Consider the following 26,007-nt stretch of genomic DNA (forward strand, 5'->3'; position numbering starts at 1 on the left):
TTGTTTCCGGGTTTTATTTCCGGTTTATGTTTTTTTTCTTAAAAAGTTTGTTGAAACCTATTAACACTGGGCTAGTTTTAAAGAACTCGACGCGAGAAATCCAACAGTTTAAGAGATAAACCATTTTAAATAACGTACATACAATGCGCCATTTGTCAGCATCTGAGAAGACGAGGAGTGATTTAAGTGATTTCAGCTACCTGCACGTGAAATTTTTCTTGTTGACAACCTACACGTCAAATAGGAGCCCCGTTTTTTTTTTGTTTTTTTTTTGAGAAGAGGAGCCCCGCTGTAAGAAGCTGTAGAGCAGCTGCAAACTAGATAAAAGCCCAACAAAAGCCCAACACAGCAACACTCCTCGTTCACTTCGCCTGTCTTCCAGTTCCACGCCGCACATCGCCTCTTCTCGCCGCCGCCGCGGCACACCCAAAGCCTCGCCGGCGGGGATGGGAGCACCTCAAACGGGCTCCCTGGCTGTCACTCGCTTCTCCTCCGGTACGTACGCCACATACGTCGTAGATCCCCTCTTGTTTCCTTCCTGCTCCCTTCACCGATGGCGATGGATCTCCAATCTCTCCCTCATCCTCCTCCGCCCCCGTTTGCAGATTGACCGCCTCCTCTCTCCGCGGCGATGGTGGACGGCTCCAGGGACATCAGCAGGCGGCGGAATCCAGCGGACAAGCTCACCAAAGACCTCGTCGTCGAGATCCTGTCGCGCGTGCCGTACAAGTCGCTGTGCCGGTTCAAGTGCGTCTCCAAGCGGTGGCGCGGCATCATCTCCCACCCCGACCACCGCAAGGCGCTGCCGCAGCACCATCTCCATGACCTCGCCGGATTCCTCTACTCGAGCCTGCAACGGCCTGCTCCTCTGCCGCCGCTTCGAGACCGCTTATTCGCGGGCATTCGACTACGTGGTGTGCAATCCTGCCACGGAGAAATGGGTTGCTTTGCCCGGCTTCTTCAGCAAGATGCAGGCAGCTCGCTTGGGGTTCGACCCGGCCGTGTCCTCGCACTTCCATGTGTTCCAGTTCGTGGAGGATGGGGCTGCAGATGCAAATGCCGATACAGACGACGACGATGATGGCGATAGTTTTGGGCACGTCAGAGCGGTTGACATCTACTCGTCCAAAACCGGGGCCTGGACTCACAAGGACAGCGGTTGGGACTTCCTACCTAGGATAGTGAGTGATTCTAGAAGTGTCTTTGTCAATGGTTTTCTGCATTTGCTCGCCATCGAGTCTGCGGTGGTGGCAATGGATGTGGAGGGAACTACTTGGAGGGCTATTCCTATGCCGGACGATGAGGATGCCCCCATAATAGATGTTGATGTCGGGTTCATTGACCTGTCTCGAGGGCGTTTGTATCTGGCAAATAGTGATCAGCATGATTTTGATAAACTGTCGATCTGGGTTCTCGAGGACTACGGCAGTGAAGCGTGGGTCTTGGAGCACAGTGTCAGGTATGTGAATCTATTTGGAGTGAAGAATGTCCGGCTGGGACACGAGTACCATATTGTCGCCCTCCACCCACAACGAAACACAATTTTCCTAGTTTATGGGCATGAGAAGGTACTGATGTCTTATGAAATGGATACTGGGAAAGTGCAGTTCATCCACGATCTTGGACAGGGTTCCATGGAGCCTTATCTTCCTTATGTTCCCTTGTACTCAGAGGCATTGGCAGATTGGCACTGATAATCTGGCTCGCATTTTGCTGTTCCATTGTTGGCTTTTTAGATAATGGTGAATCATAGGTCTTACTCCCAGGTAATATCGGCAGCTATTCCCTTTTGTTCTCGAGTGTACTCTGTAACCTACTTTATGGGGCTATCTGTCCAGTTAACTTAGTAATGCTAGCTGCTTCTCTTATGTAAACATATATGTGACATATGTGTTTATGGTTGATAGCAGCGTACGTGCGACAGCATTTACTATTTAACTTCATGGAGCTATCATTAATTTGTATCATTGTTGATGGTTGTGATTGTCCAGATCGTTGGGTTGGGCCGTTGGCATATGTGCAGTGAAATATGGGAGGGAATATATGTTCTATTCCTCTTGCCATTGTAATGAACAATAAAGCATGTGAGTTTATGTTCCTTTGCTCCTGTCAATGTTGAAATTATCAGCACTAGTGAAGCAAAGCTATTCTTTTTCTGTTAGATGTTGTCTAGAGTTTAAATGATCATAAGTAAAACTTTCTTGATTCCATCAATAAAACTGCTTGATTCACTCTGTGTCATATTCAGTTCCAGTGTCGGTTCAGATCCTAAGTCTGAAACTAACCCTTTGTCGATTTGGTCTAGAAAATTGCCTGATTCACTTCAGGCTGTATTTAGTTGCAATGCCTGATTCACTTCAGGCTGTATTTAGTTGCAATGCCTAGACAACAGACTTTGCAGATTGTGAGTTCAGGTGCAAATGGGTACTAAATTACAGTACAATGAATTATATGTGTCAGAAATCCGAGGCGCGTGTTGATACGAGGGCAATGAATCACAACATGGGCTGTTCCTATCATCTCTATGACAGGCGTTTGGACCGTCCTCGATTCCTCGTAGTGTTGATGAAGCTCCAAGTGGGGTGACCAGACCCAGAATCCATCTTCAGGTCAGGTGCTGATGAGCGCATTGAACTATCCATATGGTGATGACATTGCTCTCTAGCTACCCGGATGGATCTCTTTACTTCTTGAAAAATGATGGGAGTTTCTCTGGAAATATGATGCAACAAAACCAATCCTACTCTCTCAACCTAGATGCGAAGTTGCAGACAGGATGACATTACTACTATCTTGCACCCAACCAAACCCTATCACCACACATAGGTACAACCACTGCCTCATAGACAAAACCACCGCCGCACAGGAGTAACTTATATAAACAAAACCCACGAGAAGCATAGTTGTGCTTCTCGAAAAATAATTATGCACCCATGAGAAGCACAGTTGTGTTTCTTGTGTAAACACATATTTGCTTCTGCGAGAAACACAACCTTTGTTTTTGCCAGAGCTCAATATGTGCTTCTACGATAAATACAGTTGTGCTTCAACTTTAAAAGGGAAAAATATATAGTATGTGCTTCATCGTAAAAAGAGAAAAGCATAGTCTATGCCAAAAAAATGATGAAAACCCCAACCACGCTTCTGGGCTTCGGGTTTTTTCCTTACTTTTTTTAGTTCATTTTTATTTTTTATTTTTGTTTTTTGTTTTTTTTGTGAAAAAAAATTGTCCAAAACTATTAATATGAGATCTAGTTTTGAAGAACTTGACAAAAAATTCAACGGCTAGAATGGTTCAGTATATACACCCACGATTTAAGAGATACAATATTTTGAATAAAAAATTGATAGAAAAAAGAAAACTTACGACAAGTGGTGCACACACATTATATGAGCATTTGAGAAGATGAGGAGTGACCTTTACAAGGACAACTCTTAAGAAATCTCTAGCAGATCCCGCAAACTGGATCATCCGGCAAAATAACTGCCGGTTTGCGGGACGGAGCCCGTAAACCCGGCTTGAATAGACCCCCAAATTAAGCCGTCCTGGATTTTTTTTGTGGGATCCCGAATCTGCGTGGTCATTTCCTCCATATCTACGGGATTGAGGGCATTTCTTGCAGCGATCTGGAAAATAAAAACCGATTGGCGGGAGGGAACTTTCAGCTCCAGCCATAGTCTTTCCTAAGTGCGACCTCGCCGAAACAAAAGTCGTACTGTATGCAGTTTTGCCAGGATAATTGAATATTTTACGGGATCTGTTCTGCTGGAACAAAAGTCATGCTGTAAAAATGCGAAAAAAACGTTTTGCGGCCGACTTTTGCAGGGCAGGGTATACCCGTGCTCTAACCAGTGATTTCAGCAAAAATAAGCACCTTTATTTTTAGGCAATGCTCTTTTTTTCCCTTTTTCTTTTTGAGGATCCTTAGGCAATGCTCTTATAGAACAGCTGAAGTGCAGGCTGAAATCTGGACACACCGCTATCCTCCTCCGCTATCCTCTGCCTGTACAGCCCAGATAAAAGCCCAGCCCAGCATACCCCTCAAAAAAAAGCCCAGCACGCCACAGCATACTCCTCATTCACTTCCCCCGTCTTCCAGTTCCACGCCAGTTGTCTCAAAAAAAAAAAAGTTCCACGCCACACCTCACCTCACCTCGCCGCCGCGTACCCAAACCCTCGCCGGCGGGGACGGGAGCACCTCAAACGGGCTCCCTCGCCGTCACTCGCTTCTAGCCCGGTACGTGCGCCCCATTCTCCGTAAATCTCTCTTCCTTCCTTGCTGCTCTCCTCGCCGATGTCGATGGATCTCAAATCCCTCCTCCTCCGCCCCCCTTCGCAGGTTGACCGCCTTCTCTCCCCACGGCAATGGCGGACGACTGCAAGGACATCAGCAGGCTTCTGAATCCAGCGGACAAGCTCACCGAAGACCTCCTCATCGAGATCCTGTCGCGCGTGCCGTACAAGTCGCTGTGCCGGTTCAAGTGCGTCTCCAAGCGGTGGCGCGGCATCATCTCCCACCCCGACCACCGCAAGGCGCTGCCGCAGCACCATCTCCATGACCTCGCCGGATTCCTCTACTCGAGCCGCAGCCCTGACTATTTATTGATTCGCAATTTCACCCATGTCTCCACGGGAGGCCGCCCTCCTATCGCTATCGACCCTTCGCTCGCCTTCCTGCCCGACTGTGACAGGTTCCACCTTCTGGACAGCTGCAACGGCCTACTCCTCTGCAGCCGCTTCGAGACCGCTGATTCGCAGGCATTTGATTACGTCGTGTGCAATCCTGCCACGGAGAAATGGGTTGCCTTGCCATTGCCGGGCTTCTTCAGCAAGATACAGACAGCTCGCCTGGGGTTCGACCCGGCCGTCTCCTCGCACTTCCATGTGTTCCAGTTCCTGAAGGACGGGGATGGCCACGTCAAAGGGGTTGAGATCTACTCGTCCAAAACCGGCGTCTGGAGTCACAAGGACAGCGGTTGGGGCTTCCCGGCTAGATTAACGAGTTTAAGTGCCTTTGGCAATGGTTTTCTTTATTTTGTTGCCATCTGGTCTGCGGTGGTGGCAGTGGATGTGGAGGGAACTGCTTGGAGGGTTATTCCTATGCCATGCAATCCGTTTGGCCCTGAAATAGATCTTGCTGTCGGGTTCACTGATCCGTCTCAAGGGCGTTTGTATTTAGCAAATATTGATCATCATGATGGTCACAGACTATTGATCTGGGTTCTTGAGGACTACGGCAGTGAAGTGTGGGTCTTGAAGCACAGCATTAGTCCTTTTGATCTACTTGGAGAGAAGTATGTACATCGGGGAATCAGGTTTCACATTGTCGCCCACCACCCGCGACGAAACATGATTTTCTTTGTTTATGGGCATGACAAAGAACTCGTGTCTTATGAAATGGATAGTGGAAAAGTGCAGTTCATCGGCGTTCTTGGAAATGGTTCCATGGGACCCTACCTTCCTTATGTTCCCTTGTACTCGGAGGAATTGGCAGATTGGAACTGATACTCTGGCTTGCATATCGCCGTTCCATTGTCGACCTTTCAGATAATGTTGAAACATAGGTCCCTTTGTAATATCAGCAGCTATCCGGTTTGATCCTTCTGATGTTGTGTTACTCCTCTTTTGTTGTTGGGTGTACTCTGTAACCTCACTTTATGGGGCTAACTGTTCCCGTTAACTTAGTAGTGCTAGCTGCTTGTCTTGTGTAAACATATACTATGTGTTTATGGTTGGTAGCAGCATACGGGCAGCAGACTTTGCTATTTAAAATTTACGGAGCTACCATTTATTTGTACCATGATTGCTGTTTGTGATGTCCAGATTGTTGTGTTGGGCTGTTAGTGGATGCCCTCTTTTACAAATAGTGTATGTGTATCCTATGTTGAAGTTTATTGTGCATTTTAGATATGTAATTGTATGGGCAGTAAAACATGGGAGGGAATTTATGTTTTATTCCTCTTGTCATTGTAGTGAACAGTAGAGCATGTCAGTTTATGGTCCTTTGCTCCTGTCATGTTGAAATGATCTGCACTAGTGAAGCAAAGCTATTCTTTTCTGTGAGATGCTGTTTAGTCTGGAGTTTACAGCATCAAAGGTAAAAAATTCTTCATTCCATCAATATAACAGTTTGATTCACTCTGTTTAATCTGTCGGATCTCAAGACTGAAACTAACCTTGTGTTGATTTGATCTAGAAAAATTGTCTGATTCACTTCCTGCTGTACTTAGTTGCAATGTCTGATCTTTGCCAGCAGATGCTTTGAACTGTCGTTTAATTTGATACAGAAGGATAGGTGCCATCTTTTTCAGAGCCTCTACGGTATATTCATATTATTTATTGGGTTATTTACAGTAGAACTCTCTGAATTTTTAGCCTCCATGCGCCCTGACCTTGTCCCTGCTGGTGCCTCACGTCCAAATAGGTATTAAATAAACAGATTTTGCAGCGTCCAAATGGGTATTAAATAACAGCTTTTGCAGATTGCGAGTTCAGGTGCAACTTCAGAATGAATTCTACGCGTTAGAAATCCAAGGTGCATCTCGATCGGATGAGGGCAAGCAATTGCAACATTGCTGGTTCGATCATCTCCACGACGGGCATTCGGGCCGTTCTATCATCTCTATGACATCCGACCATCCTCATAATGTTGAGGAAGCTCGGGAGCGAGTAAACCACAAGGCTCTATCCAGACGACATTATTTGGACGATTTGCAGCCGACGATTGAATCCAAAGCTCTTCGTGTGTGGAGCAGTTTTGGCTCGAAAACAAACGCCGAATGATGTAACTTCTCCAAGTGAGGTGACCAGACCCAGAATCCATCTTCGGGACAGGCGCTGATGAGCACATTGAACTATCCATGTGGCTCTCTAGCTACCCGGATGGATCTTTTTACTTCCTGAAAAATGATGGAGTTTCTCTGAAAACATGATCCAACAAAACCAATCCTACTCTCTCAACCTAGATGCGAAGTTGCAGACAGGATGCCATCACTACCATCTTGTAACCAACCAAACCCTAACACCACACATAGGTACAACCACTGCCTCATAGACAAAACCACCGCCGCGCAAGAGAGTAACTTATATAAACAAAACCGAAGCTGAAACAGGTTCCTTATATATACTGCTAGTACATGTTTATTGTTCTTCAGCAGAACAGTAAATACAGGCTTTTTAGCTGCAGGAGCAGGAAAATGGTTCGCCGGAGTCAGGCCTTGTACACGGCGCATGCCTTCTTTGGGATCCTGGTCCTCGCCCTCTTGGCGTCGACGGTGATGCGGCACGTCACGTGCACCTTGTGCGTCACCCGCACCAGCTTGCCGATGACGTACCCCCGGGAGACGAGCTCGAAGTCCACCGTCAGCGGCACCGTCACGTCGTTCCCCGACAGCGAGAGCCCGCCCCCCGCGCCGTAGAGGGGCACCTTCTCGCCGTGGATCACCGCCGACACCAGCCGGTGGCTCTTGCTCGGTTGGTAGTACTTGTGAACCTGCATTCATAGGAGAGGTGTTAACATCAGATTCTTGAATTTGCCAGTGATTGTGAGTCAAACCAGTACATCACATATCTTGATGAACATACTATCCTGCTACTCTTTATACTAAATGCCCATCCCCCTTTCTTGACTCAAACTTACTGCCTTTTCTAGTTTAAATCTGCAGGACCTTCGATCCGATACTCCGAGAAGGATAACAAGAGTACAACATATTGGAAAATGCTTCAAGGATTCAGTATTTGAATGCAGTTTGCAAATTCACCCTTCACTTGAGTGGTGAAATGCAGAGGTAAAATGAGTATGGCTTATTCACCACTCAAGCTGTTCACATACTCCACATGGTAAGATGTGGAGCACCATTATTCAGAAATGGACAAATGACTTGCCAGGAAGAAGAAGCGCCGACAACACCTCTCTCTAGGCTGTTACCCAGAAACCAAAAAGGGGCAGGGGATGCTGATGATGGGCATACCTGTCCGACCCCGATGGCGATCTCCGAATAGAGCAGGCGAACAGGGCCCGAAGAGACATGAATTCCGAACATTGACGCAGGGTTGTACACAATCATGTTCAGGGAGCAGTTCAGCGTGACCATCTTGGTTGGAACCCCACTGTGGTCTGTGCCCTCTCCGGCATAGAAGTTGTCCATGGCTATGCTCTGCGCAAAAACAGAGTAAAAAGAAGTTCTTGGTTAGTAGTAGAACAGTTTTTACAGAACCTTCATACTGAGAAATTCAGATCCGCAGCACAAGTTCACCGTACCAGAATAGTACAAAGGTACATTGTACTGTGTTTTATAACTACTGTAAAACTTTTTTGTGAACAGGGGGAGGTTTGGAAATGTGAGTGAGACAGTCGACAAGCTGGGCTGACTGCAGTGGCAGCCGACAACATCTCTATCAAAAAACAGAAGAAAAATGTAATAAATTATTTTGCCTCGTGGTCATTGTTTTATGTTTCTTTCTCTATGTAGTAAGTATACTTATTTAGTGGCCTATCACTAAATTCCAACGGAGTTTGGTTTTTCGAAGAGGGGGTCGGAAAATGCCCAGCGAAGCTGTTTCAGCTGATTTGGCTCTTCTTCAGTCAGCGGCGCTTTGCCTTAGATTAACATGATTTACACTACTAATGGTAAAAAGATAAATACCCTTTGATTTCGAGTTCAGAGCAAGGAGCCACGGTGAATAAGCGCCGATTCTAGAGAAAACAGAGCTCAAATGGATCTACCAGCACAAATTTTGCCTGCACAATTCGGAGTCTTTGCTGACCATTCTACCAGGAGATTTGAATTAAATTAGTGATGTAGTTGGTGTTTAAATTCAATCTACCCGGAGTCACAAGTGAAACTGGAGCAATTGATGTTTGAATTCATGTCATATTATCGTGTAGGAAAAATTCAGTTCAGAGTGTGCTGAGGAAGTGAAACAAGCAGGGTGGGTGCACGAGATGAATGGATATGGATACGGGTGTGCTACCTTGACGAGGACGTCGGGCTCGTAGGGGCGGGCGGCGCCCCAGACGATGAGGCAGACGACGGTGAAGAGCAGGAGGAAGCTGACGAAGGCGAGCGCGAGCTTGCAGCGGCCGGAGAGGCCGCTGTCGCCGCCGGAGAGGCCCTCGTAGGAGCCCTCCTCCTCGATGACGCTGCACTCGGGCCACCCCTTGGCGTTCACGGCCTTGAGGCCCCCGCCCCCGCCGCCGCCCTTGCGCCCGCTGCCGCCGCGGAGGATGCCGGAGAAGCGGCTGACGGAGGAGGCCCGGGAGTGGCGGCCGTAGGACGGGTGCGAGGGGGACTCGTTGGGGCTGTTGTACACGGGCGTCGCCTGCATCGACGACGACTTGTACCCGCCCGCGCCCCCGCCGTCGTGCGCCGAGTCCCGCGACGGGCTCTGCACGTAGTAGGCGCCGCCGCCGGCGGCACCTCGCTTCGGCGACCGCGGCGGCGACGACGCCGCCAGGCTCGTGATGTCCGAGTCCGACTTGCCGTGCATCATCTCCACCGACTTGAATCCTGCCCGAGCCACCGGCGAGCGCCCACGATCAAGAAAACCGGAAGAGCGAAAATGGAAAGAAACGGGAAGCGGAGCGGCTCTGCGGGAGGGTTTTGGGCTCCGGCCCGGCCGGATCGTACCTGCGGCGGGAGGAAGCAGATGAGAGCTCCGGGAGGCGGCGGCAGGGGAGTGAAGGTGGTGGTGGTGGGGCGGCGGGGAGGTGGAGGCAGAGCGGGGGTGGGGGGTGGGGGGTGGGGTGCAGTGGAGCAGTGGCAGGGGAGGGAGCACTAAAAGAAAGAGGGGGACGGAGCGGTAACGCGCCGGAAAGGGCCGGGCCAACCTCCGCGCGCGGGATCCTCTGCGGCGTGGCGGCGGTGTGCGGTGGCGCGTGCGCGTGCGGGGAGCAGGTGATGGATGGATCGGGGCAGTAGGTAGGTGGTGGTGGTGCGATTTGCTTTCACGGCGGACGCCGTGGGGTGAATGGTTTATTGGAGTGTCGGCAGCGCAGAGAATGTATGTCTCCTCCCGCGCCGGGACCGAGGCCGCGCGTGCGTCTCACCCAGCCTCCGCTCACACACCAAAGCCCTTTCCACACACTCTCCTTCTAAAAAAAGTTACCGTGCACGCGTCCATCTTAAATCGTGTGCGTCGATCGGTGCAGAGCTTGGGGCTCGACGATGCAAAAGAGCTAGCTTGCACGCGTGCATCTTAAGCTCTGTGTGTCGATCGATGCAGAGGTTGGGGCTTGGCGACGTGAAAGAGTTAGCTTGCACGCGTCCATCTTAAGTCGTGTGTGTTGATCGGTGCAGAGGTTGGGGCTCGCAGACACAAAAGAGCTAGCATGCACACATCCATCTCTTTTTTTCCATCTTAAGTCGTGCATGTATGCATCGATCGATGCAGATGTTGGGGTTCGGCGACACCTACCGCATAGGGTACGTGGTGTTTGCGTCGATGAGTCTTATATGTATCGTCCGGTGGGATCTCTATCCCCGGATAGCTCTCTCGTGCTCTCGGCGTCATGTTTCGAGTGATTTCCACATCGTCCAAGTTATCCCTTAGCTGGTGTTTTGGCTCGACATTCGTAATGTCAGGAGTACACGTAGATGTTGTTCACACTGTTGGTGGAAGCAAAATATATTGGGCGATGGTTGAAACTTACTCGGTTTACTATATGGAGTGAAATGCCAATCATTACAAGTGGAGTTTTGGTTTGCGGAGAAAGCATTTTATTTAGTGGCATATGCGCTTCTGACTCCATGAGTAAGAATTTCAATGGGCATATCCCATTCAATTCAGGAATCCTCATGCCTCTCTGCTAGTCGATCTTTCACTTTATGATTCTAGTCTCTCTTTGATACACAATCCTCTTCGACAAGAAGGATTTTCTCGTGTGTTTCAAGCTTGATTAAGCTTCTGGTGAATGGTGACACAGTTATGTGAGGTCAATTCGCTAGACAGGTTGATGAATATGGCTCGATGTAGACTGGTGTGATAGCCTTCCACGTTTCATGTTCCTCTCCCGAGTTATAACTATTTTTCTAACTTCAAGATCTTGAACCGGTTTGCACCAAAGTCAACTTTATCTCTCGTGCTCTCTACGTCATGTTTCGAGACATTTCCATGCCATCCAAGTTATCTCTTAGTTGGCATTTGGCTCGACGTTCACAATGCCATGCATACACGTTAAGGTTTTGCACTGTCAGTGCAAAGCCTATATTGGACGGTAATGGAAACTTATTTGGTTTACTATGGAATGCAATGATAGCCATCATGGGTGGAGTTTGGGTTGCATTGAGAAAACATTTTCTCTAGTGATATGCACTTCCAACTCCATTATTACGATTCCAATGGGCATACCTCATTCAATTAGAGAATCCTTTTGGCTTTCTGCTAGTCTATCGTTTACTTTATGATTCAAGTCTCCCTTTGATGCACGATCCTCTTCAACAAGAAGGATTTTCTTGTGTTTTCAAGGCTAATCAAACTTTTGGTGAATAGTGAAAAAATGTGAGGTCACTTTGATGGACGGATTGATGTAGACTGGTGGGATAGCCTTCCACATTTCATGTTCCTCTCCTGAGTGATAACTATTTTCTAACTTCGGGATCTTGAACCGGTTTGCTTCAAAGACTTTATCTCTCATATGCTCTATGCGTCATGTTTCGAGTCATTTCCACATCTCGAGTTTATCTCTTAGTTGGCACTTGGCTCGACATTCACAATGCCATACGTATACGTTAAGGTTTTGCACTATCGGTGCAAACCCTATATTGGACCGTAGTGGAAACTTACTTGGTTTACTATAGAATGCAATGACAGTCATTACGAGTGGAGCTTAGGTTGCCTTGAGAAAACATTTCCTCTAGTAATATGCACTTCCGGCCCCATTGTACGATTCAAATGGGCATATCTCAGTCAAGCAGGGAATTTTTGGCTCTCTGCTAGTCGATCACTTACTTTATGATTCGAGTCTCCCTTTGACACCCAATCCTCTTCGACAAGAAGGATTTTCTTGTGTTTTCAAGGCTGGTTAAGCTTCTGGTGAATAGTGAAAAAATGTGAGGTCAATTTTCTTGATGGATTGATGAATCATGTGCCTTTCCTGAGTGATAACTATTTTCTAACTTCGGGATCTTGAACCGATTTACTCCAAAGACTTTATCTCTCATGATCTTCACGTCATGTTTTGAGTCATTTCTAAATTCACAGTGCAAGATGTGAACGCAACATCTTCACACTGTTCGTTTAAATCGCTATAGTTGAAGTTTTTTTTTCTTTTTGGTTAATATGGAAGTTTTTTTTGCAGGAATGGTTAATATGGAAGTTGAAGTTTATTGATATCAGAGGAGTTTGGGAAACCTGCTAGCATTCTACTAGTCAAGCTATGGTCGATCAATCCATTTGCGATCAAAATCTTGCTTGATACACAGTTTATTGTACAAAGAGGGGTTCTCTTGAATTTTTAGGGTTGATCAAGTGCCTGGTGAAACATGGAAGCATTATATTGTGCGAGGCCAAATCAGCTAACAGATTGACGAATATGGCACGATAGACTAGTCCACTTATACTATACAATCTTGAACCAATAGGGCAGCCTTCTGCATATATCATGTTCCTCCCTTGATTGGTAAGTCTTTTCCAACCATAGACACAAGTCATCTGGCAAAATTTTACCTCGAAATCTAAAGAAACAAAAGATATCTTCTCATGGTTGGCATCAAACTTAAGTTACCTTGTGAATGCACAACAAGTTTCCGTTTTTGTTAGTTTGTCGAAACGTGGGCTGAACATGGTCTTGAAAAACAGTGGCATGGTAGATACATGTGCAATCCAATATTCTGTAAGTTGTTGATATCCTAGAACTAGAAGTAACAATTAAAAAAAGAACACTCTAAACGAAGCTATCTAATCCGCGTAATGCCCATCTCCAAACAGCGCGGGGAGATATCCTAAGATAGTGCAAGTAGGCACAACAAATGAAATGTACTCCCTCCGTTTCAAATTACTCGTCGCAGAAATGAATGTATCTAGATACATTCATACATGCGACAAGTAATTCAGAACGGAGGGAGTAATATTGTAGTGTTGATAGCACTATATATATCCTAGAGCTAGAAGGAACATATAAGTCTAAAAGGAAAGCTTTCTAATTCTTATAATGGTGCCACAAAAATATGAACAATATAAGTAAGTAGGTGCAGTGCGCACATCGATCGACAAGTGAAACTTCCGAAAGGAGTCCGATCGACCAATGCATGGGGAGACCGGGACTGACAGAGACCCCCCAAAAACCGTCCGGTCCCTTTCGCGAAGCCGACACGTTGGTTGGACAAACCGGGAAATAAACCGTCCGGTTGTTGCCTTGCCTGCACGAGATTCATTTCACTTCGTGTCTGAGAACTCTGCGTGGAGTGTCTACGTTAACCGCTGCTTCGATTTGCGTACGGATGAGCAATCGCGCGCGCTGCTAAGCAATCAGCCCGCTGGGTGGAAGCGACCGGGACGTGCGAGTGAGTGGGAGAGCGATGCTCGGGCGCCTTTTCTCCGCACTGGCGAGAAAATCGGGCTCTTGGATTGGATGTCACTTTTGGGTAAAGCTTTCGCCATTGTGTGCCGTGTGTCGGTGATGGCTATCCAGGCTAAGTACTCTAGCATTAGTTTAACTCGCCTTTGCCACCTTGTCTTAGTAGCATCGCCATCATGGATGGATTTGTTGCGCCGGACCGAGTGTATCTCTTATTTGTGATCTAGTTCCAATAATTAAGATCTCCCATTCATCGGTGGCACGTCGTGTATAGTATAGATCCCGTCTAACGTCTATACTATACAGCTCATCGATATAACGTTTTCGGTGTTATTTAGCCGAAATTCGTATTTTATAGTATCAACTAATTAATTGATTGCGACATACTCCCCTCTTTCCTAAATGTAAGTCTTTTTATAGATCTTAATATAAAGTACATACGGATGTATATTACATATAGACGTAATTTAGAGTGTAGATTCACTCATTTTGCTCCGTATGTACTCCCTCCGTAAACTAATATAAAAGCATTTAGATTACTACATTTTGTGATCTAAACACTTCTATATTAATTACTAAACGCTCTTATATTAGTTTACAGAGGGAGTAGTCTACATTGAAATCTTTACAAAGACTTATATTAAGAAACAGACGGAGTACATATGAATGGTGAGGTGAACGAGACCAACGGAAATGTCGGTGTATATTGTGTATGTAGGAGTATCATGTTGTACAACCCATTATCAAGCACGCGTGGTTGATCGAATTAGCTGGGGGCGGAACGGGACAAGAAGGGAATTAGCGTGGCGAGTTATGCATGGACAGCACAGCACGGAGGATATCTAACTAACTAAAAGCATCTTGTGTGCACGCAGAGGAGAATGAATAATTAAGGGTGGCCGGAAAATGACCTCGCAACAGACCATGTATGTAGATATCAAGCCGTCCGTTGCGCCGTGGACGTTCCCGGCGTCAGAGCGACGCGCCGCCCACTGCCCGGACGACGAATGCGCCGGAGCATGACCCGCCAACACACTACTCGTTCGTCGGCCGTCCTGATTTGCTCTTGTTTTCATTCTAGACTCTAGACTAGATCTTCTTCTAATTAAATTGAATAGTTATAATCTGGTATATGTACAGTAATTCGTGGTTGAGAAGCGTTCCCACTATGTGCTCGAGACAGCGTGGGTCCGTTCTCGGCGCTTTGATGCCTTCCGCGCACCAAGAACTTTGAACAAAACGGTGCGCGAAAGGGAAAGATTTGACCCAGGTTCTAATCCGGGTGCTCACCTGTTAAATGCATGTTCCCTTCGTCCCGAAATACTTGTCAAAAAAATAATAAAAACAAATGTAATTAGAACTAAAATAGGTCTGAATGCATTTATTTCTCCGACAAGCATTTCAGAATGGAGGGAGTATAATTATAAAAAAAAAGTTGCTTCTATCCCCAGTCTTGGCCCCCATCCCGGCGGTGTGCGTCGGAGGGTGTGTGAAGGTGTCTTTTCGATGGATCTCGCATAATTCGGTCAGTGGTTGTCTTTGCAAGATCCGCTCAGATCCGGTCTTCGCTCGTCAATGTTGGTGTGCCTTTATGTTGGATTTTTTTCGATCTATACTTCTCTTCATCGGCGGCGGTTTTTTTTTTTGGTGCGCTGGTTTCATGGGGCCTTAGCATAATGATTTCTCGACTGTCTATTACAACGAGTTTCGCCCGGCTCCAGCGAGGGAGGTGTGATGACGGCGGCGCGTCTTTCGCTCACTTCGGTATTTACAGTCGTCGCTAGATGTCTACGGATATAATATTTAATATCTTTTGTGCTCGCTGTACTGTTATCAATGAATAGATCGAAAATTTTACGCAAACCTCAGCCTTAGCCATTCTAGTGTAGTAGTGTGTGTGGTTAGGAGACGCGCCACCTCGTGAACACGTATGCATTGCGCATCATGAGGGCCAGTGTCGTCTATACAGTACGTGCTCGCTCTTTTTCGACAATAAAATATGCAAGAAAACGACCACGTCCCCGTGACTGCTTTCACGTCAAGATAAAATAAAATAATACGGCAAGTAGGAAAGTCCTGGAGACGCTCGCGACGGCGTGCCGGCTTGCGATTCCGCTGGAGAGTACCGGTATAAGAGCATCTCCAACAGGCGTCCCAAAACGCGTGCCCGCGTGGTAAAAGCAGTTTTTTGCGCGCGTCGGTTGGTTTCACACGCTTCAGCGGTGACGGAAAGTTACCGCACGCGGGAAGCGTTTGCGCGCGCGAGGGAGAAAGCGGCGCGGTAGATTTGGCGCGCCGCTTCACGCGCGTTTATAAAGTCCCGCGCTTCGCCACGCGCACAGAACAGCCACGCGCCTTCCTCCTCGCAACCTCGTCGCTTCGCCGCTTTCTGCGTCACCACCGCGTTACCATGCCGCCGCGCCGCCGGGGTGCTTCGGGCTTTCGCGGCGTCCGCGAGCGCCCCAACGGCTGGTACTCCGTCGAGATACGGTCCGGCGACGTCCGGCTCGGCCTCGGGACGTTTCAGAGCGCGCGCGAGGCGGCCCGCGCGTACGACGCGGCGGCGTGGCGCTTGGAGAGGCCCCGGTCGCAGATGAATTTCCGGGACGTCTTCACGCGCGAGGAGGCGCAGCGCCTCGCCCCTCCGCCGCGTCTCATCACGGACATGGACCGTGCCGACCACTCTCGGCGGCAGCGCCGTCTCCTCGTCGCCGAGGACGAGCGAGCCATGGCGGAGTGGCGTCGTCGTCACCCAGAGGACGTCGACGTCGAGCGTGCCTACTGGGCGGAGAGGACGGCAAGGCGCCGCTCGGAGCGGGCGGACCGGCGTCAGCGGAAGGCAGTGGCGAACGAGCAGTGGGACATCGTCTCCGCAGGTGGGAGGTCGTTCTTCACCTCGGACGATGAACGTTGGGACGACATATGGCTCTTAACCTCGGACAACACCGACGAGAGTGATGATGGTGATGGTAGCGGCTTGAAGTAGTTTTCTATCTATATATGCCATGGTAGTTTCTATCTATCTATCTATGCCCTAGTATCTATCTATCTATCTATCTATGTGTGTCGAACTATCTATCTATCTATGCCGTAGTAGTTTCACCGATGTAAAATATCTTTGTATCATTTTTTATCTATGTAATTTTAATTTAAAAAATATTGTAGAATGAGTACGCGCTGCATTTTACCACGCCTGCTGAAGCTGTGCGCGCGGCCTTTCAGCGCGGCTGCTGAAGCAAACGCTGCACGCCACACCAAACCAAGCAATGGACGCGCGTCAAATCCGTTTTTAACGCGCGGCGCGTTGGGCGCCTGTTGGAGATGCTCTAAATGCCGACTCCGACGCATCACGCAGCTCACGCGTACGTTGGCCCGGCCACACCGACCAGACCAGCAGCAGTATTGTACCAACGTCTACCGGGTCCATGTCACCTGATTATACTACTAGTATATACCAGTGGACCATCTGCCCCTGTAGCCGTTGACATGTCGCCCACAGCAGTCTCGTCGTCTCGTTCGTTCATTCATTCATTCATGCAGGGCGACGGGGCACCACGTGAGCACGGGGACAAATTAATTTCTTCTGATGAAACTCGCCGTACGGACGGACCGTATACACGGTAGATACGGTTCGGTAAATGCGGAGTCCGTGAAAAAATACGGTCTGAGAAACAAGATACTAGCACAAGATAAAACTGCGGCCACCCACAGATCAGCTGTGCGCTCCCAGTTTGAGAAATACAGGAGCACAATTCTGTTCCACGTCTGACCAGCATTAGAGATTAGGTAGTGGAAGTAATGATGATCAAGCTGGGCTAACTGATTCCGGTCTCGGTCAGCAGGAATGCAACCCAAATCAGAGGGCAATTTATTGAGGGCATGCACTTCATTAGGCATGCATGGTACAAGGTGCCATGTTCATTTGGAACCGCCTTCTACAGGAAGCGGTCGAACCAGTCGCTCGCTTCCTTCACCATGCTCGCGGTCATCCTGTGCCCAACACCCGGCTCCGCGATGAACTGAACATGCAGCAGCAGATAAAAGATGCTGTTAGCGACCCAAAAAAGCCAACCTTTGTTTTTCTGGATAATACCTTTGCCCTTATCCTCCTAGATCTACACAATCATGCACTTGTCGCGGAGAAGATGGACACTTATCAACGGAATAAAGCTGAAAAGCGAAAAATTTAAAAAGGAAAAGTTGCAATGCAACCTATGCTACAGAGAAAGCATCAATCAACCAGGCCAAGATACTTCATCGGGGGATAATGATTACGGGTTACCGCATTGGTGAAGAAGAATTTGAGCATTCGATTCCCCACTCGTTCTGGTATGTGGCGCCTGAGCGCCGCAGCCCCACATGGTTTCAGCGTTTAGGACATGGAGAGAGGTGGTCCTCTCCTTGGAATGAGAACGATTATTGGATTGAAAGTCCAGGTCTGGCTTGGTTTCCAAAACAGACGGTGGACCAGGCGCATGTGTAGCTGGCGGTCAGTGCCATCTCCCCATCGCTTACCAGCAGTAATCGGTTGGTTTTCTGCGCATTGCTTCCAAGAATATGCTGGCCGGCCGGCTTAAATACAAAACGGAGGAAGAGTCTGAAAAGGCTCGGCTGAATGAGCCACCGACATCGCCTCTCCATGCAGCACAGCCATTTCCAGGTGGAGATTTTTTTCAAGTTCATTATGTTCTTGGATAGAGTTGGTTTGCGAGCAGATCAAATCTGTTACTCCCTCCATCCATCCGGAAATAAGTGACGCAATTGTTGCCATTGCTGTTTATTTTTAAATGTGCATCCCCTATTTTGAAAGCTGAAGTTGCCGCGATGTACAAAGTGATAACATATGTTAACAAAGACGGTCCCGGTTGAGCCCCTCTCATTTTTAGTATGCATCTAAAACCAAGAGTTTTTATGAATCAATACTAAAAATGAGAGAAGTTCATCCATGAACATCTTTTTTAAAACGACAAAAATAACGAGCGAACGTTCGGACCTTGGCAATAGATCCGAATGATGCTCCAGGGCTTCACCTCCTTGTCGCTCGCTTTTATTTTTTTCTCAAAAAAGTGATCCTGCCGTTGGATTCGAACCTTCCACCTCTTGAGCGTGCTATCCTCAAGCTAACCACCCGACCTAACGCTGTTATGTGCTTAGCTCTGATCTGATTTGATATTCTTTTCTCTGTTTTTCTCGCGTACTTTGATTGAAGTGCAAAAACTATCGTGACGAGCAGGAATCGAATGTGTACCTCTTAGGTAGATTACTCAGCTAGTGAGCCACCTGACCTACATTCTTTCTCTTGAAATAATGAAACCAAATATGCTATTTAACTCGTTTACTCTTCTACGTTTGCACACAAACAACTTATTTCAGTTTCCCATTTTTTCGCACTTACGTACTATTTTTTAACCGAACCTAGTGAATCGATGAACCAACAACGCTCGTCCATTCACCCCTTTGAATTTTAGAAGTTATTTGGTGAATATATTGATTTTGGGAGCTCTGTTGAACATCTTGCTTTGAGTTGCTATTTAATTCCATTGGCTGCTCTCTCGGTTGAGATAATGACGGAGCAGTCGCTCCATTACATGGGCCCGTCGCAGCCATCGCCGGCGCGTGTGAAGGAGGAGCTGCTGTCCCCGCGCACACCACCGCATGAAGTACGAGCCGACGTCCCCGCTCCGACCTGTGAAGGAGGAGTCGGCCTCGCCCCGGCACAATCATGGCGTCCAGGTCAGACGCCACGTGAAGGAGGAGCCAGCCTCACCCCGGCACCACCGCGACATCTAGATTGGATGCCGGGTCAAGGAGGAGTTGGCGTCCCCGCCACGCAGCCGGTACGGCCGCATGCACACGCCACCGCCACCGTCTCGCCGTCAAGGAGGAGTTTTCGCCCGCGATCAAGAAGGTGCGAAGCCGCTCCCTCCACTACCTCGGAGGAGGCGGGGTGGGGGGAGGTTGATGAAATATACTCCCAGTAACTTTCTTGTGAATAGCATGGTAACTTACACGTCATAGACCTGGCAACTTTTGTACACTGGTCCTAATTACTTTGGCCGGGGGGAGGGGGGTTGATGAAATATCCCCTGGTAACTTTTATGTGAATAGCATGGTAACTCACACATTGAGACCTGATAACTTATGTACCTCGGTCTTGATAACTTTGACATGGGGGAGGGGGGGGGGGAGGGGTTGATGAAATACCCCCAGGTAACTTTTGCGTGAATAGCATGGTAGTTCACACATCATATACCTGAATACCTGATAACCTTTGTGCCTCGGTGCTGATAACTTTGGCGAGGGGGTGATAAAATGTACCCATGGTAACTTTAATGTTAATGGCATGGCAACTCACTAATCGTAGACCTGATAACTTATGTACCCCGGTCCTCGTAACTTTTCCTCCAGTGGGGGAGGGGCAGGGGTGGTTGATGAAATATTCTCCTGGTAACGTTTATGTGAATAGCATGGTAACTCACACATCGCTGACCTGATAACTTATGTACCTCGGTCTTGATAACTTTGGCATGGAGGGGGGGGGGGGTTGATGAAATATCCCCCGTTAACTTTTTTGTGTGAATCACTTAGTAACTCATCATCGAAGACCTGATAACTTATGTGTCTCGGTCCTGATAACTCGGTCCTGATATACCCCATTTTTATGGCCTGGCAATTTCTATATAAACAAGATGGTAACTTATATACCACAAACGTGGTAACTTATTTAGCATGGGCGTGATAACTTTTGACCCGAAAAAAAGTCGTCGGAACATATCAACATGGGATCTACTTTTGAAGGTTTCATTGCGACAAATCTTTTATGTGAAAATGGTTTTTCAATCGGAGCGACGGTTTGAGCTACAAAACATTTTAAAGTTTGAAATAGGGGGAAATCTAGCATGACATCAGCTTTTCGTCTTTTAGTGCATATATGCATGTAATTAGAGGTAGGAGTGCACATGAAAGGAAAATTAGTCATTTTAATGCATGCATGTATATAATTAAAATGAAGTAAGGATCGTTCTTGCCTATTGCTAAAATACGAACATTTGGTAGTTATAAAACTCCTTTTTAAAATATATTATCACTTTGTACATCCAACAATTTCCGAATTTTGGCTTTCAAAATTGGGGAAGCATATTTATAAAATAAACAACAATGGCATCTACTGTATCCTCGGTCTCACTTTTCTTCGAGCTATAGTAAAGAATATTAAACCACTACCCACTGATTAAGCTTATTCATTATAGTAAAAAATAAACAACAATAACTGGCACTAAACGATGCCCTCCTTCAGATGACAAAGAAGAATTTTCCAATTTAAGTGCACTGACGTTTTCCTTTTTCTTCTACTGATATATAAACAAATATAGATTCAAGTGAAACACACCTTTCTGAGGCCATGGAACAGTGGAGTTCGGGCACCCAGGCTTAGAAACAGGTCGGCGCTTGCAATGAGAATTGGAAAACGGGAGGGAGGGAGGATCAGAGATAGAGTCAGCAGTTGTGGCACTGGATGCGTGCGGGTCGAAGGAGTCCGGGCGGCGATGGTTGCAGGAAGAAACTAGGCGGACGGTTGCAGCACGGGTATGGGTGGCAATGTTGGACGCGTAAGGCACAGACGTGGTGCAATCAGAGGAGAAACTAATCATATTTCTTATCCAAGTATTGGAGGCGCGGCGAGATGCGGTAGGAGACCTGGCGGCAGGATTGCAGTGAGTCCAGGTGGTGGCCTTGGGCGTGGAGCTCGCGCGGCAGCGCTCAAAGAGGAGATCGCACGGGGGAACAGATTGGAAGCTGAGGGCACCGTGGACTCGTTCTTGCATGGGCTTTGCTTTGGGCACTTGCACTTGGAGTTACGAAGCCCCTATCTAATTAGGATTACTAATATGCCCTTAGAATAACCACTGTGATTGCTTTGGGATTCATGCAAAAAAAGTCCGGGCAAACATAGAACCACACCTCATGGTGCAAAGTAAACATGTTGCATGTCAAGAAATAGACAACTTTTATTTGAATGGCATTTTAAATCCAGATGGCACCCATTTCTGTATCTCGTACCCTTTTTTGCCCAAGTTAGATAATTACTCCGTCCGTCCAAAAATACTTGTCATCAAAATGGATAAAAAGGGATGTATGTCGAACTAAAATACGCCTAGATACATCCCCTTTTGTTCATTTTGATGACAAGTATTTCCGGACGGAAGGAGTACATTGTTAGCTAGCTCTAAGCCTAAATCAGATCTAAATTTCCCGGAGAAAGTTTGTATTTAAACTTGTACCAAACCCATTGAAAAGCATAATTCCGATGTTTTATCTTATTATTTTACATTGTAGGATTGAAGTCTCATCTTTTTCCAGGTTTGTATAAATGTTTGCTATCTTAGTAGTTAGCACTGCCCAGATTGATCCATAGCTTTAAATTAGAAGAACTTCTTGATTTTTCTCCCTCCAGGAGAGAATACCTTTAAATGACAAATTTACAAACATATTGATGTACGTATAATGCAAGATTATTAGTACTAACAATTATTATTTTTCCAGCAGGTTTAGCCATATAGCCTGACAAAAATGAATACAAGTTTGAGAAGTAAAACTTCCGTCCGGAATTAACTGTCGCTTAAATGAGTGCATCTAGAGTTCTAGACATGTTTCAGTGTGTAGATACACTCATTTCAGTGACAGTTAATTCTGGATGGAGGGAGTATTAAACCAAGCTCGTTACAATATTTAAAGAAAATCTCGTCTTCATAGGTTTTAACTAGTGAGAGTTCATGTGTGGCCTCAAAAGAGCGGTGAAAAGATAGTAGATTGCATGTTACCTTGAACTTATCTGCAGAACCAGCTTTTTCGTAAGCCTCAGCAGCTTTGGAGGCAGGTTCTTGTAGACCAAGGACTGGGCAACGAGGGTCGTCAGCACCTGCATGGTAATTTGTAAATGAAGCTCCAGCAGCAAGAAACATGCTCAATTAACATTAATTTTCAAACGAAGGGTTAACAACAGTTCTGCCTCAACCATAAAAGAATAAAACAAAAATATACACTGAAGGCTGGAAGCCCAGCCCTGACAAGTGCTCATTGAACTCATAAAAGAGAAGTGAGACTTTTGAATATGTTGGGTTATGCAACAACTATTGGACGAAGCAGAAGCACTGAATAAGAAATATGATTTGGTTTTACCATTTAGGAGGAGGAGCGGGCGTGGTGCAATCAGAGGAACTGAGTAGGGAGCATCAAACTGTGAAGCCATACCAGGTGCTATCTTGTCCCAAACCTGGTAAAAATATGTCAATACACGATCATGAAACATTTCTAATGGAACAATCAGAAATAAATGTCAACTAAATCAGATAGTCACCTTTTTCACAACCTCTGCATCTATTTCACTCTTCCCTGAATCAATTCTTGCTTCTACAGGAAAGACAAAACGGCATAGATACTTACATGTAAATGTTCTGAACTGATACAGTATATTTCAGTTGTCATCTATATGTTTCAATGGTGTGTGCCCAATCTTAAAGAGGATGCATGGTATCTAACCTTCAAATAAAGGCTTAATGCTATCAACTCTAGCTTGCCACTTGTCATTATCTATTGCCCATTGAAATCCCTGTAGCCACCAAAGAGCATTGCTTTACTTAGATGGGACAAATCACAAAACTATGTGCACCCATATCGACAAATTACTGTTGTGTGTACCTGAACACCAATTATTGGAACAACAACACTGTACCGTGTATCCACAAAGGCAGCAAACCATGCATGCATTCCTGTATTCAGCTCCAAATAAAAAAGATAAATTTTCCAAAACTGAAGTCTACGTATTAATTCAGTATCATGATGCAATCATGATCTATAATACCTCCAAGCGATTCACCAGTAATCCCTATCCTAGAGGGATCGACATCCTCCCTTGCACTAAGATAATCTCCAAGCTTTATCAAGTCCCACACCTGCACATGTTCCTCACTGAGTATCGCAAAAAAACAGTCGTAACATGTTTTGAAGTATGATATACCAAGGCATACAGTAGAAGACAATCATAAGGACAGAACCAGACAAGGAGAATAAATCCAGAATTCAACTGAAGTGCCAACCCAGATAGTGCAGTTATGGCACCAGTACAGCTGGACTAACACCAACAACAGTGGCTTACCCATCAGGTTAGTTAAAGAGTAGACCACCAGCCACCAGGCATGGCACTGGGCCAGCCCAACTAAAGGCATGTGCTATACATGTCCGGTTTGACATTTATTGGTACAGAACCAATCCATTTATTAAAAAAAATGTATTTGGTGGGCAAATTGAAGAACACTGTTGACAGAACTTAGAACAATCAAAACATCAATTGTAACAGGTGGAAATAACATTTGGTACCGTGTCAAAAATAAAAGGCATAGTGTCCCCATTCCTCCAAGCTGAATTCAGTGCCTGTGTTTAAACCATGAAAGTAGGGATGATCAGACCAACTGTGGATACTACAGTTGTCGAACGTTTCATGAAATCGGTGGCACATAAATGGAAGTAAGTAGATTACCTCTATGTAAGTAGTCTTGCTGCTGGCCCTTTCACCGTGATAACGAGAATCGATGGCGACAGCAATATAACCCCTGGAGGCATATGCCTGCAAATGTGCAAGCAAGTTTTAAGAACAATAACCAGCGTTAAACATTGATGCGCACTTCGTATGGGCATGCTGGTATGGTTGAAATGAGAGGTAATTTTACCTCAAGCAGTGGACGCAACCATTCCTTGCATTTGTAAGAGCTGTGCAGTATTACAACAACGGGCTTCCTTTCAGGAGCAGTGTCATTAAGTTTCAGTAGAAGCACAGGTAGGCGTCCCTGTTCACCTGACTGTTGGGAGAAAAAAGGTGTAACAAATTCTGCTGTTCAGGGGACAAGAGGCACAATAAAGCCAAGCCAGTGCGCGTTAACTGTAGACTCAACTGGAGCTGGATCTCGGAACCACATTTACCCACATTTAATACACCAACTATCAGGGCCTCCACAAGTGGGTGCTTCAGACAGAGGGTCTGGGTGGAAACATGGCAGCAATGTGCTAATAAGTGAAGCACATGTACTGTACTGAGATGCAATATCAATCTGTCTATGGCGAGCACTGAGATGCAACGGACACGCCTAGACAAAATGCACACTACTGTTGCTCCTCTACTACCTTTTGAGCTGCTCAGATCAAATGTATAGTTGGTTTTCACTGATCTCAAGTTAAACTGCAAAGATGTAGGCAGGCAGTCTGCAGTGTAATATTCAGAAACAAACAATGTGCAATGTATCCACTTAACACCTACGACGAATCAATCTGTTGATCATATAACTGACTACATGGCCAAAAAAGTACCTCGGTCATCAGGTAGAAATTTTCTTCAATCAGCTTCTCCTGGAAGTCCTCCACCTCCTTCCTCGGGCACGACTCCATGGCCTGGGGAAAAAAATTCAGACACTGTGGAGTCAACACGGTGGCCGCGATCTGGAAGGCGGACTGTGTTTGCTCGGATCGATGGAGGATCCTCCCGGCAAAAACCAAAAAATTATCGATGGAGGATCCTGACCTCTCTGAGCCCCAGAGGCCCGTTGCCTTGGTACAGCGGCTCCTTCACCGGGCTCCCTTGCTCCACGGTCATAGGCACTGCCACGAGCAGATTCGGAGCAAAGCCATTGATGAATATGCTGCAAACCCACGGCGCGCGGGAGAGAGAAAGGGAGTGGGGGTGGGGCCGGCTGACCTTGGCGGTCGCGACGGCGGCTGAGCAGCACCTCGAGGAACTCCGACCTGAGGTCTCCGGCGGCATCGGCGGCGGCCATTGGGGCTCCGGTGGCGTCGGTGCGGTCCCGCCTGGAACTGCGCGTGGTGGACTTGGAAGCGGAAGTGGAACTGGCGGAGTGGCAGCCGGGCCCCACCGCCCCCACGAGGCGTCCCTTCGAGTGGGCGCTCGTCACGTGCGGCACGCGGCCGGCGGCGGAGGAGCACGCGTGGCCGGTGCGCGGCGGGGCCCACATGGCAGCCGCGGCGAGGGTCAGCGCCAGCGCCATGGCCCGCCTCAGCATCGGCGCGCGAGGCAGAGGCGGCGGATAAGGCTCGCCAGCTGGCCGCTCGCCGGCACGCGGCACACATCGTGGGACGTGGGGGGAGGATGCTCCGCCGGAATGGAATCCCTCCCCCCGTCGCCGTCGAACCCGCGGGTGGGAAGATTCCAGGGCACTATTGGACTGAAAGTTTCCAGGATAGATAGACGGGCATACAAATTGTGAAAGCGACTTACATTCATAAGTTGCTTTGATTGATTGGAAGATTAATGTTGACTAGAAGAACGCCCGTGCGTTGCAACGGAGTCACATTAATTTTAAGAGTTCAATATTAATATTGTCATACATATCAATCCGGCAGGGCGTGGTCGGATTACCGGGAAGTTGTGGAGTTTGGTGCGTCCGTCCGGAGCAGGGGACGTGCAAGCCGGGACGTGGAGCAA

At 47.2% G+C, this 26,007-nt stretch overlaps 4 protein-coding genes and 1 pseudogene across 5 annotated transcripts; 3 read left to right on the forward strand and 2 right to left on the reverse strand.

Annotated features, from left to right (window-relative positions):
- The first annotated feature begins 339 nt into the window (after positions 1-339).
- On the forward strand, positions 340-2,099 carry LOC125524066 (F-box protein At5g07610-like; annotated as a pseudogene). The gene is made up of 2 exons (XR_015611933.1): positions 340-495; positions 606-2,099. The product of XR_015611933.1 is annotated as an F-box protein At5g07610-like (transcript).
- Positions 2,100-4,081: 1,982 nt separating this feature from the next.
- On the forward strand, positions 4,082-6,301 carry LOC125524065 (F-box protein At5g07610-like). The gene is made up of 2 exons (XM_048689139.2): positions 4,082-4,238; positions 4,341-6,301. The coding sequence occupies exon 2, from the start codon at positions 4,367-4,369 to the stop codon at positions 5,504-5,506; it is 1,140 nt and encodes a 379-aa protein (XP_048545096.1). The 5' UTR covers positions 4,082-4,238; positions 4,341-4,366; the 3' UTR covers positions 5,507-6,301.
- Positions 6,302-7,100: 799 nt separating this feature from the next.
- On the reverse strand, positions 7,101-9,774 carry LOC125522358 (uncharacterized). Its single transcript, XM_048687422.2, has 4 exons — positions 9,631-9,774; positions 8,975-9,510; positions 7,972-8,157; positions 7,101-7,493 (listed from the first exon to the last, which is right to left on the reverse strand). The coding sequence occupies exons 2-4, from the start codon at positions 9,491-9,493 to the stop codon at positions 7,212-7,214; spliced, it is 987 nt and encodes a 328-aa protein (XP_048543379.1). The 5' UTR covers positions 9,494-9,510; positions 9,631-9,774; the 3' UTR covers positions 7,101-7,211.
- Positions 9,775-15,927: 6,153 nt separating this feature from the next.
- On the forward strand, positions 15,928-16,503 carry LOC125518414 (uncharacterized). The gene has a single exon (XM_048683265.1). It carries the CDS (start codon positions 15,928-15,930, stop codon positions 16,501-16,503), a length of 576 nt encoding a protein of 191 aa, XP_048539222.1.
- A 701-nt stretch (positions 16,504-17,204) lies between these two features.
- LOC125518417 (uncharacterized) lies at positions 17,205-25,729 on the reverse strand. Its single transcript, XM_048683266.2, has 13 exons — positions 25,264-25,729; positions 25,090-25,166; positions 24,879-24,959; positions 24,245-24,373; positions 24,055-24,141; positions 23,895-23,948; positions 23,380-23,470; positions 23,217-23,287; positions 23,058-23,127; positions 22,876-22,928; positions 22,698-22,791; positions 22,340-22,437; positions 17,205-17,536 (listed from the first exon to the last, which is right to left on the reverse strand). Exons 1-13 carry the CDS (start codon positions 25,583-25,585, stop codon positions 17,453-17,455), a joined length of 1,311 nt encoding a protein of 436 aa, XP_048539223.1. The 5' UTR covers positions 25,586-25,729; the 3' UTR covers positions 17,205-17,452.
- Positions 25,730-26,007: the final 278 nt, after the last annotated feature.

The sequence above is a fragment of the Triticum urartu genome, chromosome 7A (assembly GCF_056163025.1).
Source record: "Triticum urartu cultivar PI428250 chromosome 7A, HENAU_Tu73, whole genome shotgun sequence".
NCBI lineage: Eukaryota > Viridiplantae > Streptophyta > Magnoliopsida > Poales > Poaceae > Triticum > Triticum urartu.

Bases quoted from the DNA above. Each gene is read 5' to 3' on its own strand.
- LOC125524065 (XM_048689139.2), top strand. From the start codon at position 4,367: ATGGCGGACGACTGCAAGGACATCAGCAGGCTTCTGAATCCAGCGGAC.
- LOC125518414 (XM_048683265.1), top strand. From the start codon at position 15,928: ATGCCGCCGCGCCGCCGGGGTGCTTCGGGCTTTCGCGGCGTCCGCGAG.
- LOC125522358 (XM_048687422.2), bottom strand. From the start codon at position 9,493: ATGATGCACGGCAAGTCGGACTCGGACATCACGAGCCTGGCGGCGTCG. The intron at 8,158-8,974 runs GTAGCACACCCG...GTTTTTGCGCAG, and splicing joins AGCCCGACGTCCTCGTCAAG to AGCATAGCCATGGACAACTT. The intron at 7,494-7,971 runs GTATGCCCATCA...CTATGAATGCAG, and splicing joins TCGCCATCGGGGTCGGACAG to GTTCACAAGTACTACCAACC.
- LOC125518417 (XM_048683266.2), bottom strand. From the start codon at position 25,585: ATGCTGAGGCGGGCCATGGCGCTGGCGCTGACCCTCGCCGCGGCTGCC. The intron at 24,960-25,089 runs GTCAGGATCCTC...TTTTTTCCCCAG, and splicing joins GGCCTCTGGGGCTCAGAGAG to GCCATGGAGTCGTGCCCGAG. The intron at 23,471-23,894 runs GTACCAAATGTT...GAACATGTGCAG, and splicing joins TGCCTTTTATTTTTGACACG to GTGTGGGACTTGATAAAGCT.